This window comes from Saccopteryx leptura, chromosome 6, assembly GCF_036850995.1.
Source record: "Saccopteryx leptura isolate mSacLep1 chromosome 6, mSacLep1_pri_phased_curated, whole genome shotgun sequence".
NCBI lineage: Eukaryota > Metazoa > Chordata > Mammalia > Chiroptera > Emballonuridae > Saccopteryx > Saccopteryx leptura.
Window position 1 is genome coordinate 160,529,321 of NC_089508.1, and position 20,695 is coordinate 160,550,015.

At 45.8% G+C, this 20,695-nt stretch overlaps 1 protein-coding gene across 1 annotated transcript in view; it reads left to right on the plus strand.

Annotated features, from left to right (window-relative positions):
* Positions 1-20,301, plus strand: part of KDM3B (lysine demethylase 3B) — a 97,794-nt gene extending 77,493 nt beyond the window's left edge. The window contains exons 14-24 of the mRNA XM_066344757.1: positions 166-439; positions 1,589-1,845; positions 5,682-5,948; positions 7,876-8,047; positions 8,444-8,534; positions 8,675-8,805; positions 10,176-10,295; positions 12,559-12,698; positions 12,955-13,131; positions 14,441-14,575; positions 18,855-20,301. Coding sequence (XP_066200854.1) covers positions 166-439; positions 1,589-1,845; positions 5,682-5,948; positions 7,876-8,047; positions 8,444-8,534; positions 8,675-8,805; positions 10,176-10,295; positions 12,559-12,698; positions 12,955-13,131; positions 14,441-14,575; positions 18,855-18,935 — 1,845 coding nt within the window. The 3' untranslated portion in view covers positions 18,936-20,301. The remainder of the gene's footprint in view (positions 1-165; positions 440-1,588; positions 1,846-5,681; positions 5,949-7,875; positions 8,048-8,443; positions 8,535-8,674; positions 8,806-10,175; positions 10,296-12,558; positions 12,699-12,954; positions 13,132-14,440; positions 14,576-18,854) is intronic.
* The last annotated feature ends 394 nt before the right edge of the window (positions 20,302-20,695 follow it).

A 20,695-nucleotide genomic window follows, 5' to 3' on the forward strand; every position in this document is an offset into this window, starting at 1 on the left:
AGGACTCAATAAATATATGTTGAATTAATGAATGAAGTAACAGTTTATAACAGTTTATGGGACAGTTTCAGATTGTTTTCCCATACCTATTTAATGTCAACTAAATAGACCTCTTTAGCCATTATTTTTGCTCAACACTAACCATGTTGGCCTTCTGTGCTTCAGCTTCCTAGCATAAACCCTAGTGCCTCTTCTGGAAGTGAAACCACCTTCTCAGGCGGAGGAGGAACTGCAGCCGTAACAACTCCTGAGCCCGATCCCAAAGCTGACAGCACTGACATCAGAGCCGATGAGTCTCTGAAAGTAGACAGTATGGCATCAAACAGCAATAGTGAGCTCAAAGCCATCAGGCCCCCTTGCCCTGACACAGCCCCACCGTCCTCTGCCCTGCACTGGTTGGCGGATTTAGCAACTCAAAAAGCTAAAGAAGAGACAAAAGGTGAGATGAACAGAAGCCTCTACCCTGCCTGTGGGTGGAACCCTTGAGTTATTCTGGGATTCTTCACACTCACGCATTACCATTCACATTTATGAAACATGTCACTTGCTTTCTCTGGTTGATCACATAAAATGAGGGAGGAATATATTTTGACTTCTTTCTACAGGTGGAGCTTTTTTAAAAAGGCACATGCCTGGGCTCTACTCCAGACCTCTTTAGTCAGAATTGATGCGAGATTTTTAATAAGCTTCCCGATGACTCTGTTATGCAACCAGGGTTGAGGGCTAGACAGTTTTCAATGGGCACATGAATCACCAGGGGAATCGTTAAAAATGCAGGTTCCTGTGCCCCACTAGAACTATCCAATGAGAATCTCTTAGAGTAAGACCAAGAATCTCCTTTTTTTTTTTTTTTTTTTTTTTGTGTGTGTGTGTGTGTATTTTTCCGAAGCTGGAAACGGGGAGGCAGTCAAACAGACTCCCGCATGTGCCCTACCGGGAGCCACCCGGCATGCCCACCTGGGGGCGATGCTCTGCCCATCTTGGGGCGTTGCTCTGCCGCAATCAGAGCCATTTTAGCGCCTGAGGCAGAGGCCACAGAGCCATCCTCAGCGCCCAGGCAAACCTCGCTCCAGTGGAGCTTTGGCTGCGGGAGGGGAAGAGAGAGACAGAGAGGAAGGAGAGGGGGAGGGGTGGAGAAGCAGATGGGCGCCTCTCCTGTGTGCCCTGGCCGAGAATCGAACCTGGGACTCCTGCACGCCAGGCCGACGCTCTACCACTGAGCCAACCGGCCAGGGCCAAATCTCCATTTTTAACAAGCACTCCAGGTGATTCCAACACAAGTGTTCTGGAGACCCAATTGAAGAAACACTGTCTTAGAAAATGAGGGAGACAAAAGATGGATGGGAACAAAAGGAAGTTTGAAATCCAGATCTGTTAAAAAAGGGACAAAGTAGTAGAGCTTCTCCTTAACTATGAGACCTACCATAGTCATAGCTCTTCAGGCTTGGCCCAGACAAACTGTACATAGTTTGGGGGGCAGGGGAGGGAAGAGACTTTCCTCCTTCCAACTTGGCTGATTTTGAGGAGTCATTTGCCTGCTAGGTGTTCCTTTTCGTGCCTAATGCTATTCCCGGTTATATTCTTACAGAAGCAGGATCCCTGAGGTCAGTGCTCAGTAAAGAATCTCATTCACCCTTTGGGCTGGACTCGTTCAACTCCACTGCAAAAGTCTCTCCGTTGACTCCAAAGCTTTTTAACAGTCTGTTACTGGGTCCCACTGCCTCCAACAACAAAAGTGAAGGCTCTAGCCTTCGAGACCTCCTTCACTCCGGGCCCGGAAAGCTTCCTCAACCCCCCTTGGACACAGGCATACCCTTCCCCCCGGTCTTTTCTACATCCTCAGCAGTAAGTGTCCTCTCTACAACTTTAGCCTTTGCTGTTTTTCCATAAAGAACCATCAGAGATCTGATAACTGGATTAGAGGGTATGTGGGTGACGTGTTCTCTACATTGTCAGCCAATAATATCTTTCTTTACATTGAGTTTGAGATCCTTTTAAGTAGTGAACCTTTTGTGCCATGTTAGGAAGTCAATAGAAATTGAGACGTTGAAATTTTCAGTTATCAATAGAAACTACTTTATTTTCTTTTTCTTTTTTTAAATTTATTTTTATTTTTTTATTTTTTCTGAAGCTGGAAACAGGGAGAGACAGTCAGACAGACTCCCGCATGCGCCCGACCGGGATCCACCCAGCACGCCCACCAGGGGGTGACGCTCTGCCCACCAGGGGGTGATGCTCTGCCCCTCTGGGGCGTCGCTCTGTTGCTACCAGAGCCACTCTGGTGCCTGGGGCAGAGGCCCAGGAGCCATCCCCAGCGCCCGGGCCATCTTTGCTCCAATGGAGCCTCGGCTGCGGGAGGGGAAGAGAGAGACAGAGAGGAAAGAGAGGGGGAGGGGTGGAGAAGCAGATGGGCGCTTCTCCTATGTGCCCTCGCTGGGAATCGAACCCGGGACTCCTGCACACCAGGCTGACGCTCTACCACTGAGCCAACCGGCCAGGGCTACTTTATTTTCTTGACAGGCATTAATTTTTTTTTTAACCTAGGCAGTACATTCATATTTTATTCTCTTGGATATCTAACAGACACCTCAAATCTAACACATCTAAAGCCACACTCCTGATCTGCCTGTAGCCTGCTCACTCCTCCTTTAGTTTTCCTCTCTTGGCCAGTGGCATCGCCATTCTTCCAATGGCTCGGCCAACAATCTTGGAGTCATTTGGGACTCCCCTCTCTCACATTACATAACTAATCTGTCGTCTGATTTTTTCAGTTTGATCTTCAGAGTGCAGAGTCTACCCTTGTCACGTCAGCTCCACTGCTTTCCCTCTGGTCTGAGCCAACATCCTCTCTTGCCTGAATTTTTGCAGTAAATCCCTTATATAGGTCCTCTTTATTTCTCCCCTTTCCACTCTGCAGTCTATTTTACACAGCAACTAGGTAATCCTTTTAAAATACAGGTCAAATCATGTTACCTCTGCCTAAAATTCTTCCTGGGCTTCCTGTTTCTCATAATATAAGCAGAACCCTTTCAGTGGACTTTACAGCTCCAGCCACATCTGTGCATCTTCCCCTCGTGTCTCTTTCTCCACTGCCACTCTCCCTGCTGTTCACCCCATTCCAGCCACGCACACCTTCTTGCTGTTCCTTGAGTGTGGCCTGGCTTGCCCCCTCTTCAGAGCCTTTGCACTTGTCCTTTCCTCCACCTAGAGTTCTCTTTCTCAGGTAACCACATGGCTGGTTTCATCAACTTCCTCCTCTCTCCCAAAATGTCACCTCCTTAATAAGTCTTCTTAGATCACCTTTTTATTTTTTATTTATTTATTTATTTTACAGGGATAGAGAGAGGGTCAGAGATAGGGAGAGACAGACAGGAACGGAGAGAGATGAGAAGCATCAATCATCAGTTTTTCATTGCAACACCTTAGTTGTTCATTGATTACTTTCTCATATGTGCCTTGACCGTGGGCCTTCAGCAGACCGAGTAACCCCTTGCTCGAGCCAGCGACCTTGAGTCCAAGCTGGTGAGCTTTTTGCTCAAGCCAGATGAGCCTGCACTCAAGCTGGTGACCTCGGGGTCTCGAACCTGGGTCCTCCGCATCCCAGTCTGACGCTCTATCCACTATGCCACCTCCTGGTCAGGCTTATTTTTACTTTTTTTTTTTTTTTTTTTTTCATTTTTCTGAAGCTGGAAACAGGGAGAGACAGTCAGACAGACTCCCGCATGCGCCCGACCGGGATCCACCCGGCACGCCCACCAGGGGCGGTGCTCTGCCCCCCAGGGGGCGATGCTCTGCCCATCCTGGGCGTCGCCATATTGCGACCAGAGCCACTCTAGCGCCTGAGGCAGAGGCCACAGAGCCATCCCCAGCGCCCGGGCCATCTTTGCTCCAATGGAGCCTTGGCTGCAGGAGGGGAAGAGAGAGACAGAGAGGAAAGCGCGGCGGAGGGGTGGAGAAGCAAATGGGCGCTTCTCCTATGTGCCCTGGCCGGGAATCGAACCCGGGTCCTCCGCACGCTAGGCCGACGCTCTACCGCTGAGCCAACCGGCCAGGGCCTATTTTTACTTTTTTAATGTTCATTGATTTTAGGGAGAGGAAGGGAGAGAGAGAGATAGAGATAGGAACATCAATCTGTTCTCTTATATGCCCTGACTGGGGATTGAACCAGCAACCTCTGTGCTTCGGGATGAAGTTGTAACCATTGGCTATCCAGCCAAGGCAGATCACCTTTTTAAAAGTCTATCCCAGTTTCATTCTCCACTCACATCTGTTTTTTCTGCATTTATTATTTTGATCATGGCACTTATACAACCATTTGACTTAGTGTATGTTTTATTTATTGTCTGCTTGCCTCTCCTTACAGGCATTTTTGACTGTTTTATTCACCACTATATCCCTAATGTCAGAGCGTTTGATACATAGTTGGTGTATAGTAAGCATTTACTGAACAAGTGAATTCACAAGGTACACAATGAAAAATATCCTTCCCCTGGTGTCTCCCAGCCTCCTGTTTCCCTTTCTGGAGGTCACTATTGTTGATACTCATTACTATCGTTGTCCTTTCAGTGATAATATCATTTGTATATAGCTATTCCCCCTCTCTTTACACAGATGTTTTAAAGTGTTTTTCTGTTTTCAGTTTATATGTCTTTTTTCGTGTGTCTCACACAGAGAGAGGGAGAGAGAGAAAGGAACAGACAGACAGAAAGGAAGGGAGAGAGATGAGAAGCATCAATTCTTCATTGCGGCACTTTAGTTGTTCATTGACTGTTTTCTCATATGTGCCTTGACCTGGGGGCTTCAGCTAGCTAGTGACCATGGGATCATGTCTATGATCCTATGTACAAGTCAGCAACCTCATGCTCAAGCTGGTCATGCTCAAGCCAGCGACCTTGGGTTTCAAACCTGGGTCCTATGCATCCCAGTCCAATGCTCTATCCACTGCAACACCACCTTGTCGGGCTCAGTTTATATGTCTAAAGATCATGTCAAACAAGTACATAAACATGTTTCTCATTTTGTTTATTGATTAATGGCTGAAATTCAATGAGCTGTAAGTGGTTGGGCCTTATACCTTGTGGGTTTTCTCTTGGATAAGTGACTTTAAAGGACTTACTTTGACTTTACGTTTCCACACTTGTTCAGAACCCCAGTTTTTCTTTTCCTTTTGAAATTTTCCCAGGATGTTTTATGATTATGTATATCCTATAGAAATATTGATTAGTAATATTTAAGACATAGCAGGCATAGGATTATCAAATTTACAGAAGCCCAAGTATTATATCCCTGGGCATTGTGGCCAGAAAATAATGATAACCCTCAAAGTAAATGATCTTTTTTACTCAGTTACAATATTTTGTGATCCCTGTCGTCTACATGCATATGCTTAATACAAATTAAGGGCTGAATGCAAAGATATTTCTTAGGTGTCAAATCTCTTGAGGCAGAAGGGACCTTTCTATATTTTTCTTTTATTTATGGAAATCAAATGTGAAAGGATAGGGAAATTTATGATATTGACTTAATAGGTTCCCCTTTCAGTTACAGAAAGACATTTTAACTTTTATGGAATCTAATTGAGTAAGTAGATCAGAACTCCTTTTGAATACAACTATGAGACAAATTTTGAATACTCTTTTCACAGCTCTGTTGAACTTACTTGATGGGTTTGTGTCTGGCAGGGCGTAAAGAACAAGGCCAATCTACCCAACTTCCTTGACCACATCATTGCCTCAGTGGTAGAAAATAAGAAAACCTCAGATGCTACAAAGCGGACCTGTAACTTAACTGATACCCAAAAGGAGGTGAAGGAGATGGTGATGGGGTTAAATGTGCTAGACCCCCATACCTCTCACTCCTGGCTCTGTGATGGAAGACTTCTGTGTCTCCATGACCCCAGCAACAAAAACAATTGGAAGATTTTCCGGGAGTGTTGGAAGCAAGGCCAGGTAAACAAGGATTTTTATACTTTAGCAGGTGCTTGAGGAAGGGGGGGAGGTTATGGAATTGTCTGGATTTTTTTTTTTTTTTTTTTTTTGTGGGCTTTGTTTGCCTGCCTGTCTACTGATCCACCACGGCTACCAGGAAAATTGTAGTTCTCTCTGGGAGATATTTGGCCTGGGAGATTTAGACATAAATTCATTATGGACAGTCTTGCAACTTTGAGTTTTCTTGAATTTTAAAAAATCAATAGATTTCGCCCTGGCCAGTTGGCTCAGCGGTAGAGCGTCGGCCTGGCGTGCGGGGGACACGGGTTTGATTCCCGGCCAGGGCACATAGGAGAAGCGCCCATTTGCTTCTCCAGCCCCCCCTCCTTCCTCTCTGTCTCTCTCTTCCCCTCCCGCAGCCAAGGCTCCATTGGAGCAAAGATGGCCCGGGCGCTGGGATGGCTCCTCGGCCTCTGCCCTAGGCGCTAGAGTGGCTCTGGTCTCGGCAGAGCGACGCCCCTGGTGGGCGTGCCGGGTGGATCCCAGTCGGGTGCATGCAGGAGTCTGTCTGACTGTCTCTCCCCGTTTCCAGCTTCAGAAAAATACAAAAAAAAAAAAAAATCAATAGATTTCTGGCCCTGGCCGGTTGGCTCGGTGGTAGTGCGTCGGCCTGGCGTGCGGAAGTCCTGGGTTCAATTCCCGGCCAGGGCACATAGGAGAGGCGCCCATCTGCTTCTCCAACCCTCTCCTCTCCTTCCTCTCTGTCTCTCACTTACCTTCCCTCAGCCAAGGCTCCATTGGAGCAAAAGATGGCCCGGGCGCTGGGGATGGCTCCTTGGCCTCTGCCCCAGGCGCTAGAGTGACTCTGGTCGCAACCGAGCGACGCCCCGGATGGGCAGAGTATCGCCCCCTGGTGGGCGCGCCGGGTGGATCCCTGTCGGGCGCATGCGGGAGTCTGTCTGACTGCCTCCCTGTTTCCAGCTTCAGGAAAAAAAAGAAAAAAAAATCAATAGATTTCTGAAAATGCATTTTGGGTTCTTGTGGGTCCTTTTATTTCTATCTTTATTTTTTCCAAGTGAGATGAGGGGAGATAGATTTCCACCTGTGCCCCAACTGGGGTCCACCCAACAACCCCTGTCCAGGGCCAATGCTCTGCCCATCTGGAACCATGCTTATAACTGAGCTAATTTTGGTGCCTGAGAACATGGCTGCAGGAGAGGAAGGGAGAAGAGGGAAGGGAAAGGGTGGAGAAGCAGATGGTCACTTCTCCTATGTGACCTGACTGGGAATCAAACCTGGAATATCCACATGCTGGGTCAGTGCTCTACCACTGAGCCAACCAGCCAGGGCCAATTCTTTTATTTCTAAGTTGCGTAGCTCTGTGTTCTTATTAGGGCAGTTGAAATTCCTGTTAGGTGGTGATCTGACATTAATGACACCTTTAGGGGGAAATCCCTAAGTGTGATGCGTGGGGTGAGGCAAAGATAGGTAGAAGTAGGTGGTACTTTTCTAGGTAAATGTTTCAAGGCCACAGAAGTTTTTGTGATAGTGTAATAACACTGCCTAATTTTTATACTTTAACAGGTGCTTGAGGAAGGGGGGTTTATGGAATTGTCTGGATTTTTTTTTAATTCTCACTGTGAGGAAGTATTCTGAAAGGTGCATTTGTCAACTTTTGTACTCTCGCCTCAAAATAGTGGTAGATACCAGGGCAACTAGTGATGATTTCTATGGCATGCTCCTAGGGTAAGAATCAAGTATAATGGAGTACAGTATGAGTAGTTTCCATTTGCTGTAGCTGACAGGTTGAAATCCATAGATTCTGAATCTGGGAAGGAACAATAAATCATCATGGCCAAGAAGAAGTAACCCCCAGGAAATCCTTCTATTCCATCCCTTATCTCTGAGCTAAAAGTATTTTCTAAATGGGATATCTTTGTTTCCACAGCCAGTGCTGGTTTCAGGGGTACATAAAAAGCTCAAGTCTGAACTCTGGAAGCCAGAAGCCTTTAGCCAAGAATTTGGAGACCAGGATGTGGACTTGGTAAACTGCAGGAACTGTGCTATAATTTCCGATGTGAAAGTTCGAGATTTCTGGGATGGTTTCGAGATCATATGCAGTAAGTAGTTTTTATATCTAGTTCAGTAATGGCAGACTGAGAAGTAAGCATCTCTGTATTTAGACCAGCCCATGGAAAAACAACTTTCATCCTCTTGGTGGGAGAAACATTCTTCCTGGTGCCAACCATGTAACTAGCATGGCAATCACAGACTCCAGAGCCCATCTGAGTTTAAGCATGTAAACTCATGGGTGTGTGGAGTACAGTTTCACCCTAAGTAAGGGGGATAGACTCCCTCTGAGATGGAAAAATATGTACTAAAGCTGTGAGGAAAACATCCCATCTAATCCATTATGGGAGTTTAAAAATCTGAAAATATGATCTTAGTCTCCTTAAAACTTGTATTCAGTGGAAAATCAGGCAGCAGATGTTTGTGGAAGTGCTTCTGTCTTCCAGAACGATTAAGGTCAGAAGATGGACAACCAATGGTGCTCAAACTCAAGGATTGGCCTCCTGGGGAAGATTTTCGGGACATGATGCCAACAAGGTTAGTGAAGTACAGTGGGTCATTTTAAGAGACTTTTGCCTTGCCAAAGCTATCACTAACTCATCACAGAAAAATAAGCTTTGCTTCTTTGCTTTTCCCCCCCAGTAACAAATTAAGTCACCTTTCCTACTTTTTTGTAGGTTTGAAGATCTGATGGAGAACCTTCCTCTGCCAGAATATACCAAACGAGATGGCAGGCTGAATCTGGCATCTAGGCTTCCCAGCTACTTTGTAAGGCCCGATCTGGGCCCCAAGATGTACAATGCCTATGGTATGAGAACAAGGTCATGAGGCCCTTTTTGGACATTATTGTTCCCATTTCACCTACAAAGGTAGTGTAGAGATGATAGAGGGTAGTGTCAGGTGCTGGAGAAGTTAATAGTATCCAGGATGGTTTTGAACATGTTTGCTTTTGTTGTACTGATTTGTGTAATATCCATATAGCCCCAATCCGAAAGCCCATAGTCTATATTAGTTAGAAAGCCATATGTCCCTACCAGTTGGAAAGTTGCCTCTCAAAAATTCTGTCCAAGGAGCCGCCTGACCAGGCGGTGGCGCAGTGGATAGAACGTCGGACTGGGATGCAGAGGACCCAGGTTCGAGACCCCGAGGTCGCCAGCTTGAGCGCGGGCTCATCTGGTTTGAGCAAAAAGCCCACCAGCTTCTTGAACCCAAGGTCGCTGGCTCCAGCAGGGGGTTGCTCAGTCTGCTGAAGGCCCACGGTCAAGGCACTTATGAGAAAGCAATCAATGAACAACTAGGGTGTTGCAATGCGCAATGAAAAACTAATGATTGATGCTTCTCATCTCTCTCCGTTTCTGTCTGTCTGACCCTGTCTATCCCTCTCTCTGACTCACTGTCTCTGTAAAAAATAAATAAATAAATAAAATTAAAAAAAATTCTGTCCGAGGAGACATGATTCTTGGTTTTGAAGAGACTTGATAAAATAAAAGTGAAGAAGCCTGGTTACCCTGCTACCCAACAAGCTCTTTGTAAAGTCTTAGTAATGTCCTAAATCGCTGTGAAAGCCAAGCTTTACCTGTATTTCCCTATGTATAAATTATATAACACGCACCTTAATTTGGGGGCCCAAAATTTGGGGGGGAAAATGTATTACATAAAGTTATTGAACTCAAGTTTTATTCATCAGAATTCATACAATTCTTCATCAGTCCAAAACGGAAAATGCAAGTACACTCAGTTTTTAGACCCCAATTTTTGGGGGGGAAATGGTATGTATTATACATGGGGAAATATAGTAATTGAATGTTACTAATTCCCATTTCTGTTTTGCATTTAGAAAAGAGATCATTTGGTTCAGAAGCCAAAGCTAATTAAACAATACTATCAACCAAGTTGAAAACTAGTCTTTAAACACTAGAAAAATGCCTTGAACAGATAGCTATATTGGTAAGAGCATTTTCCCCAAGAACAGAGGTTGCCAGTTCAATACCTCCCTTCCTCTCTCACTAAAATCAGTCAATCAATAAATAAACTAGAAAAGAGATAGGAGCGATAAACATATTCTTTATTCTCCCAGTGTTATATATTTAAGAACATCTTTGAGTATGTTTTCAGTTGCAGGGTCTATATGTATTCTTCAAAATACTCCCTTTCACCTTGCATATCTTTTATCTTCAGGATTGATAACAGCGGAAGATAGAAGAGTTGGCACAACAAATCTTCACTTGGATGTGTCTGATGCAGTTAATGTGATGGTGTATGTTGGGATCCCCATCGGGGAGGGTGCTCATGATGAAGGTATGATTTCTAGAACCCACTACTTCAGGATGGTGAGGGTTAGCCTTGGGAGTAGAATTGAGTGTCTTACTCCTCAGTCAGGGTTGGTGGCTTTTTCTTAATTCTCTACCAGGACTAATGTGTAGTAGGGTACCCAGTGGATATTGCTAGATGAAGAGGAATTTTAGCAAAGAAGAGTGCTACTTGTGTATCTGACCTGACATTTTCCTTCTGGGAGTACTGCCTTTCCCATTGAGTACAACACCACAAAGAGGATTGAAGAAGGAATAGCAAACCAGCCTGCGTGGTCATCAGCCAGACCAGTCATGGGATGGCAAATGATAAAGACAAGTCACTAGCACAGAAATGAAGCATAAAAGTGATAACTTGCTGCATTTACACTCCTAGCTATTTCAGTGTAAGATTAATATGTGTTAATTAAAGTTTTAGAAAACATAGGCAATTTGAAAGAAGAAAATAAGTAACTCAAAATCTCAAGGTTCAAAAAAAAAAAATCTCAAGGTTCAGGATACTCAGTATCATTACTTTGGTATATTTCCTGCCACACATTTGCTTTTTTCCCCCCATTGATTTGAGTAAGAGAGACAGAAAAGGATAAACTCATTGTTCCACTTAGTTGTGCGCTCATTGGTTGTTTCTCATCTGTGTCCTGACCAGAGATTGAAGCCGCAAATTTTTTTTTTTTTTTTTTTTTTGCATTTTTCTGAAGTGAGAAGCAGGGAGGCAGAGAGACTCCCGCATGCGCTCGACCAGGATCCACCCGGTGTGCCCACTAGGGGACTATGCTCTGCCTGCCTGGGGCATTGCTCCATTGCAACTGGAACCATTCTAGCGCCTAAGGCAGAGGCCATGGAGCCATCCTCAGTGCCCAGGCCAACTTTGCTCCAGTGGAGCTTTGGCTGTGAGCGGGGAAGAGAGAGACAGAGAGGAAGGAGAAGGGGAAGGGTGGAGAAGCAGATGGGCGCTTCTCCTGTGTGCCCTGACTGGGAATCTGGAATTGAATGCAACGCGGAACTTCCACACCAGACTGAAGCTTTGCCACTGAGCCAATCAGCTAGGGCCTGGAAGCCACAATTTTTGTGATAAGGATGACATTCGAACCAACCAAGCTATCTGGTCAGAGCACACTCATTTGCCTTTTTTTTTTTTTTTTTTTTTTTTGTATTTTTCTGAAGCTGGAAACAGGGAGAGACAGTCAGACAGACTCCCACATGCACCCGACCGGGATCCACCCGGCACGCCCACCAGGGGCGATGCTCTGCCCCTCCGGGGCATCGCTCTGTCACGACCAGAGCCACTCTAGCGTCTGGGGCAGAGGCCAAGGAGCCATCCCCAGCGCCCGGGCCATCTTTGCTCCAATGGAGCCTTGGCTGCAGGAGGGGAAGAGAGAGACAGAGAGGAGGGAGGGGGGGGTGGAGAAGCAAATGGGCGCTTCTCCTATGTGCCCTGGCCGGGAATCGAACCCGGGTCCCCCACACGCCAGGCCGACACTCTACCGCTGAGCCAACCGGCCAGGGCCTCATTTGCTTTTGATGCTCTATACCTGCATATCCTGCCACTGTGTTGTCCTTTGAGGGATTATAACATATAAGCATTAGAAACCAGCCCTCTTACCTTGCCAGAGGAGCTTTACACTTCATGACTTTAAATCAATAGAATGCATAGAGCTTAGAAGAGTTCTTTTTTTTTTTTTAAGTGAGAGGAGGGGAGATAGAGACAGGCTTTCGCGTGTGCCCCACCGGGATCCACCCAGCAACCCCCATCTGGAGCTTATGCTCAAACCAGTCGAGCCACTGGCTGAAAGAGGAGAAGAGAGAGAGGAAAAAAGAAGCAAATGATCACTTATTATGGATGCCCTGAGCAGGGATCGTGAACCCAGGATGTCCACATTCGGGGCCAAGGCCCTATTCACTGAGCGAACCGGCCAGGGCCAAAAGAATTCTTGAGAAAGTATAGAGGTTATCTACTTGCAACAGGAAATAACCTGCAATTTGAACATAAGATAGGGCTACACAGTTTGAACAAGAGGTATGTTTTAAAGGAAAACTATGCCTTACTTAACAGAGGTTAAGTAAGGAAGATTCGGGCCACTCCTGTGTTTAGGAAGCTCAGACCTGTGTGAGTTTTGATTCTTTGATTCTATCTTCTATTACTCTAAGAATACAATAGTAGAAACTAAACTTGTTTGAATTAGACGTTTTGCTTCATGCAGAAGTACTGAAATGACTGGTTTTATTGAAAAGTGGCATTTTGCTCTTTTCAGAAGTACTCAAGACAATTGACGAGGGAGATGCTGATGAGGTGACAAAGCAGAGGATTCACGATGGAAATGAGAAGCCAGGTGCTTTGTGGCACATCTATGCAGCCAAGGATGCAGAGAAGATCCGGGAGCTGCTCCGAAAGGTATGCCCCTGAGTGAGCTGCACACATCAAAGGTCTGGGGGCGCTGAACAGCCTGCCTAGGTTTTTCATGTGGGCTTCCTTGGCATTAAAGACCTGTGCCTCTTATCAACATGCCCCAAAGGCCTGACTCTACACCTGGAGGATGTTGAATAAGAAAAAGCAGAAGCTTTGGCCCACTAGGGACATTGCAAGGTGGATTTATGCTGTTAACAATTTTTTTGTATTTGAAGACTTTGTGTTTTGGTCATGGCTTCAGGTTGGAGAAGAACAAGGCCAAGAGAATCCCCCTGATCATGACCCAATTCATGACCAAAGTTGGTACCTGGACCAGACCCTCCGTAAGCGGCTCTATGAAGAGTATGGCGTGCAAGGCTGGGCCATCGTTCAGTTCCTGGGAGATGCAGTCTTCATACCTGCTGGAGCCCCACACCAGGTGAGTTCCATCTTAGGAGTTGGGTCACACAGTTCCATGGTCTTCCTTATTTTCCACTTTCTTGCTAATCTAGCAATAGATACAAATGGCTGGATTAGACAGATTACTCTTTTTTTCTTTTTTTTTCCTAAGTGAGAAGTGGGGGGAAGGCAGGCAGACAGACTCCCACATACACCCGCCCAGGATCCACCTGGCATGTCCACCAGGGGGCGATGCTCCACTGCCGTTGGAGCCATTCTAGCACCTGAGAAGGTGGCCATGGAGCCATCCTCAGCGCCCAGGCCAACTTTGCTACAGTGGAGCCTTGGCTGCAGGAGGGTAAGAGAGAGACAGAGGAAGGAGAGGGGGAAGGGTAGAGAAGCAGATGGTCGCTTCTCCTGTGTGCCCTGGCCGGGAATCAAACCCATGACTTCCACATGCCAGGCCGGCACTCTACCACTGAGCCAACTGATCAGGGCCAACCAGTTGCTCTTAAACTATAACTTATGTTTGTTTGTTTTTTTATTTTCTTCTATGTAATTTTAAATGCTCATTTAAAGATTTCTTTTTTTTTTCTTACAGAGACAGAGTCAGAGAGAGGGATAGACAGGCAGGAACGGAGAGATGAGAAGCATCAATCATTAGTTTTTGTTGCACGTTGTGACACCTTAGTTGTTCATTGATTGCTTTCTCATATGTGCCTTGACTGGGGCCTTCAGCAGACCGAGTAACCCCTTGCTCTATCCAGCGACCTCGGGGTCTCGAACCTGGGTCCTTCCGCATTCCAGTCTTACACTCTATCCACTGCGCCACCGCCTGGTCAGGCTCATTTAAAGATTTTAAACAGTGGAGACTGTTAAAAGAAAAAGTGAAAGTTCCAGCTCAGCTCCCATACCCCCCCTTTTTAAATTTTTATTTATTGATTTGAGAGAGAAAGGGAGGAACAACTCATAGTAGTTGCTTCTCGTATATGCCTTTACCAGGCTAGCATGGGGTTTTGAACCAACAACCTCAGCATTACAGGTTGATGTTTAATCCACTGCACCGGCACAAGTCAGGCCCATACCCCATTTCAAGCCCCTCCACCTGCCTTCCTCAGAGGTAGGCTACTGTTAACAGTTTGGTGTATATTTTTCTAGATCCTTTTCTACTCGTATACTCATATATGTTTTAATTATACATTTATATACTTACAGGGGTTTTTTTGCATGTTTTTATAAAAATGGAACCATAAGTATCTAAAGTTTTTTTAACTTGATCATGGACATTTTGCATGTGTTACTGAATCTCTAATGTCTGATAGTTTCCCTCTGTACTTTTCCCCTTCCAGGTGCACAATCTATACAGTTGCATAAAAGTAGCAGAAGATTTTGTATCTCCAGAACATGTAAAGCACTGTTTCCGCCTAACGCAGGAATTCAGGCATCTCTCTAACACCCATACAAACCATGAGGATAAACTGCAGGTAAATAGCTCCTCCTTCACCCCCACACTGTCTTCTGGTCTCCTACTTGGCTACATACAGAGGAGGCCCATTCTGTTTCTGAGGGTATTCTCTGAGAGGTAAAACTGTGGAGAGATGATAAAGGGAACTCTGTCTGGGGGATATGGACTCCTCTTCAGGTTTGGTTTTAGAGAGAATGTTCTTGTTTTAGCCGAATCATTCACAGTATAAGTCTTCTCTTTCTTTGCCCCTGGAAGATACAGTGTTTCAGTGTTAGTAACTGTGACTAGACTGACTTCCCCAGTCAGGTGGGAAAAGCACTGTCACAGTTAGTTCTGAACATGTTTCTGAGAAGGGATATTTCTCTGAAGCTGCTTCTCACAGCAGATTTCTGTGCAGACTCAATTCTTTAGAGCTCTGCTAGGGACCAAGTTCATGTCCATAAGAGAAGTGAGGTTGTTTACCCTTGTAGATCTAAGCTGGACCATCAGATTAGGTTTTCCTCTGTTCCTGAAGTGGATTGGAACTTTAAGGGCAGAATTTCATTGTTAATACATTGGGTGCTTTAGTAGCATAAAACAAGAAAGAATAAAGAAGAAAGATTACCAAGGCAGAACTGCAGCAATCTGAATACACGCTCTCCCAGACTCTCACCTGTGGCCCATTTTCCCCATCATGCCTATGGCTCAGGTGTGTCTTTTTTGGTTAGTGACCAGTGAGGCTGGAGATTTTTCTTGGTTGCTGGTAGATTCAGTCACCTTCAACCCTGAATCTGATTTATATTGCTGTTTTATTTTGTTTTAATTTTTTTTTTTTTTTTTTTTACAGAGACAGAGAGAGAGGGATAGAGAGGGACAGACAGACAGGAACAGGGAGAGATGAGAAGCATCAATCATCAGTTTTTTGTTGCAACACCTTAGTTGTTCATTGATTGCTTTCTCATACGTGCCTTGACCGTGGGCCTTCAGCAGACTGAGTAACCCCTTGCTTGATCCAGCGACCTTGGGCTCAAACTGGTGAGCTTTTTGCTCAAGCCAGATGAGCCCGCACTCAAGCTGGCTACCTCGGGGTCTCGAACCTGGTTCTTCTGCATCCCAGTCCGACGCTCTATCCACTGTGCCACCGCCTGGTCAGGCTGTTTTAAAAATTATAGAATATTTCAACCATAAAGTTCTTACACAGAGTACAATCACACTGATAAATAGGTAATATTGACATTATAGACATAGTGCAACTATTTAGGAATTCATATATCAGACTCCACCTCCATTAGGTCTCTACTTCTAACAGGTCAACTCCAGCACTTTCAATCCTTTGTCACTGCCTTATTTTTTCCTGTTTTGTTTTGTTTGTTTAAGGGGGGGTTGTTTGCTTGTTTTTACCATCTAACATACTTTGTATTTTATCTGTTGGTTTCTTTTTCTTCTTTTTTTTTTTTGTGATAGGCGAGGAGATAGACTCCTGCATGTGCCCCTAACGGGGTCCACCTGGCAACCCCTGGGGCCAATGCAATGCTTGAATCAACCAAGCTATTTTCAGCGCCACTGGCTACAGGAGGAGAATAGGGAGGGAAAGAGAAGCAGATAGTCCTAATGTGTACCCTGACTGGGGATTGAACCTGGGACATCCGCATGCCTGGCTGACGCTTGATTCACTGAGCCAATCAGCCAGGGCCTGTCTGTTGGTTTTTAACTTCCTACTTCACACATAGTGCATGTTCCTTTTAGACAAATTAGAAATTACATATAGCCTGACCAGGCGGTGGCGCAGTGGATGGAGCGTTGGACTGGGATGCGGAAGACCCAGGTTCGAGACCCCGAGGTCACCAGCTTGAACCCAAGGTCGCTGGCTCCAGCAGGGGGTTACTCAGTCTGCTGAAGGCCTGCGGTCAAGGCACATATGAGAAAGCAATCAATGAACGACTAAGGTGTTGCAACGTGCAATGTAAAACTAATGATTGATGCTTCTCATCTCTCTCCGTTCCTGTCTGTCTGTCCCTGTCTGTCCCTCTCTCTGACTCACTCTCTGTCTCTGTAAAAAAATAAATAAAAATAAATAAATAAATTACATATAAGCACAAAAGGAAAATATACCCAATAATCCTACCTGCCCACTTTGTTTTAGTGCATTCTTATTCAGTACAGGACCTTAGGCAAGGTTGACCATGAAACTAATAATAAAATCTACCTCACAAGCCCTGGTCAGATAGCTGAGTTGGTTAGAGCATTGTCCTGATACACAAAGGTTGCATGTACGATCCTTGATCAGGCCACATACAGAAACAAGTCAGTACTTCTCTCTCTCTTCCTCCCTCCCTCCCTCCCTCCCTCCCTCCTTCCTTCTTTACCTCTCTCTCTCTTCCTCTTCCTCTTCCTCTTCCTCTGTCTAAAATCAGTCAGTACATTTTTTTTTTTTTAAAGGACACGCACTTTTTTTTTTAACTATTTTTTTTTTATTTATTCATTTTAGAGAGGAGAGGGAGAGACAGAGGAGAGACAGAGAGAGAGAAGGGGGGAGGAGCTGGAAGCATCAACTCCCATATGTGCCTTGACCAGGCAAGCCCAGGGTTTCGAACCGGCGACCTCAGCATTTCCAGGTCGACGCTTTATCCACTGCGCCACCACAGGTCAGGCAGTCAATACATTTTTTATAAAAATCTACCTCATGGACCTGGACGGTTGGCTGAGTGATAGAGCATCGATCTGGCATGTGAATGTCCCAAGCTCAATTCCCAGTCAGGGCACAAAAGAGAAGTGATCTGCTTCTCTACCCCTCTCCCTCTCGTTTTTCTCTCTCTTTCTCTTCCTCTCCTGCAGCCATGGCTTGATTGGAGCGATTTGGCCCCAGGCACAGAGGGTGGCTCCGTGGCCTCTGCCTGAGGCACTAAACAGAGCTTCTTTGCTGAGCAATGGAGTGATGCCCAGATGGGCAGAGCATCGCCACCTTGTGGGCTTGCTCTGTGGATCCCAGTTGGGTACATGCGGGAGTCTGTCTGTCTGCCTGCCTTCCTCTCACTGAATTAAAAATAAAAATCTAGCCTGACCAGGCGGTGGCGCAGTGGATAGAGCGTTGGACTGGGATGTAGAGGACCCAGGTTTGAGACCCCGAGGTCGCCAGCTTGAGCGCGGGCTCATCTGGTTTGAGCAAAAGCTCACCAGCTTGAACCCAAGGTCACTGGCTCCAGCAAGGGGTCACTCGGTCTGCTGAAGGCCTGTGTATAAGAAAGCAATCATTGAACAGCTAAGGTGTTGCAACGCACAATGAAAAACTAATGATTAATGCTTCTCATCTCTCTTCGTTCCTGTCTGTCTGTCCCTGTCTATGCCTCTCTCTGACTCACTCTCTGTCTCTGTAAAAAAAAAAAAAAGTGGTGGCGCAGTGGATAAAGCATCGACCTGGAATGCTGAAGTCACCAGTTCAAAACCCTGGGATTACCTGGTCAAGGCACATATGGGAGTTGATCCTTCCTGCTCCTCCCCTCTTCTCTCTCTCTCTCTCTCTCTCTCTCTCTCTCTCTCTGTCTCTCTCTCTCTCTCCTCCTTCTCTCCTCTCTAAAATGAATAAATAAAGTCTTAAAAAATCTACCTCACAAGATTATGATAAGAATTAAATGAAAGTTCACGTAAAGAGCTTAGCAATGGTACTCAGCACATAGTAAGCACATAGATGGTAGTGATTATATAGCCTTTCAAATGATTTTATTATTTTTTTACTATAGCTCATGTAACCTATGAAACTTGTAAGTCACTGTTGGGATTGATTTGGGAAGCACGCAGTCCTGGTTGAGGAGTTTTCTCACTAACCAGTGGGCATTGTAGAGCATCCATTTTCATCTGCACAAGACATTGTAGGGCTGCAATAAACTGACTGTGCTGGCCCTGGCCGGTTGGCTCAGCGGTAGAGCGTCGGCCTAGCGTGTGGAGGACCCGGGTTCGATTCCCGGCCAGGGCACATAGGAGAAGCGCCCATTTGCTTCTCCACCCCTCCGCCGCGCCTCCCTCTCTGTCTCTCTCTTCCCCTCCCGCAGCCGAGGCTCCATTGGAGCAAAGATGGCCCGGGCGCTGGGGATGGCTCTGTGGCCTCTGCCTCAGGCGCTAGAGTGGCTCTGGTCGCAATATGGCGACGCCCAGGATGGGCAGAGCATCGCCCCCTGGTGGGCAGAGCGTCGCCCCATGGTGGGCGTGCCGGTTGGATCCCGGTCGGGCGCATGCGGGAGTCTGTCTGACTGTCTCTCCCTGTTTCCAGCTTCAGAAAAATGAAAAAAAAAAAAAGAACTGACTGTGCTGTTTGCTTTCTCCAGGTGAAGAACATTATTTATCATGCAGTGAAAGATGCTGTGGGAACTCTCAAGGCTCATGAATCCAAACTGGCAAGATCTTAGGCGTGGAGAAATTCCAGACTCCCCCGTGAAGCAGGTCTTTCACTCACACACATACAGGGAACGGCAGGGTTCTCTGCTGGAGCAGAGGCCCTTCACTCGGAGCCAGTGTGGTCAGTATTACAAAGTCTCCAGCCACTCTTTTCTATGCTGCCTCAACACTGAAGGTTGACACAGGAAAGTTGCACTGTTCACACACACAGTTTCAGACTCCATGCCGAGAGTGCCACATTCCCATCCTGTGGCCTTTTGGGACTCTGAATTTCCTGAACACCGCTGGGCTTTCCTGCACAGTCTTGTGATTTGGGATTCATGGAAACAAGGAATGTGGGCACACCGTTCTTTTCTTTTTTCTCTCGTGCCTAGTTAAATGGGAATGTTTGGAGGTGTGAGGAATTACATAACTGGTACAAGTAGGGGTCACTTGCTTAAATGTGCCTGGTGGAAGCCTGGCAGCGTCTCTGCACGTGACCTCTGACACAGCCCATCCCAGGAGACAGGGTGAAGCCATTCCCCAGCATCTCCCATGAACACTGGAGTCTTGCAGGACCGAGGGAGAACCCACTGCTTTTCCCAGGAGGCTCCAGGATTAGGAAATGTGTGTATTTAGTGAAAAATAGGTTTGTAGTGAAATAGTTACTATTTCATGAAAGTAGATATTTTTAGAATTTTTGAAATACCACAGTTGTTTTCCTGGGTTATGAGGAAAGGCACATTACATTTAGTCTTCCTTTCGATAAAACTCTTTGAAGAAATATGATTTTTAGAAATCAACTGCCCATTATAGCACAAAATCAGCCAAAGCAGAATTTAAAAGAATTGGCTTTTTAAGATTCTTTTAGTTTCTCTCCCTCCCATAGTTTCTCTCCCTCCCATCTCAGTTCTATCTTGAGGGAACAGTCAGCTGAGAAAGAACTTGGTCATGTCTGAGCTGTGGTGTATTCCACACATATACACACTGGGGACTCCAGGAACCGTTTCCACCTGTTACGAGCGTTCCCTTGGGATTCCTCTTAACAGTTTCAAATGTGAAGGAAAATTTGAGTTTCCTACATGAGGCTTTTTGGTTTTTGGGGTCTTTTGTCCAGAAATATTTTCAGCAAAACTTTCCAACTTAGTGGAGTTTTATTAAGAATTTATTTGAAAATAATGGCATTCATTGGCCCCTGGGTACATTGGGAAATGTATCTATCTTCTTTCCGGCTGTACTGTAGTGCCCTGCAGGCTTGTTTATATGTTCACAGTTACTTTTTTTTTTTTAATAAAAGTTATTTACTGTAGAATACTTTTAATTTTACTTTCTGTATTTTAATTTTGTTGAAGGGCTGATTGGGATTTCCATGTTCTTATTAAAAATCTAACAAATCTATTTGGAGTGGACCAAATTCTTCTTGTGCCAGCCATTCTAAAATGTAAGGCTGGTGGAAGGTGGAATTGGGAGTGGAGGATGGTTCATTTTCAGATCTTCATCACATTGCTGCATCCATTTGTTGCCCTTTGCTTCCAAATTGGTTCCCAGTTGGGAGAGGGAAGTGCCAAGGTCATTGTGGTCTGAGCGCCTGGGGGTGAGGAGAAAGGGGCCACATGAGCTAGAGGATGGGAGAAAAGACTGGCTTCCCATAGTTTACTCAGTGAATGGAGTGGGGAAGGTGGGATCCTACCTTCCTGGGGCAATCTGGGGGGAAAGGCTCATGGTAGATGGCCTGAGCAAGGCTCTGGGCACGCTGGTGGAGTTCCTTAAAACAGGAGGCCTGCTGCCCACA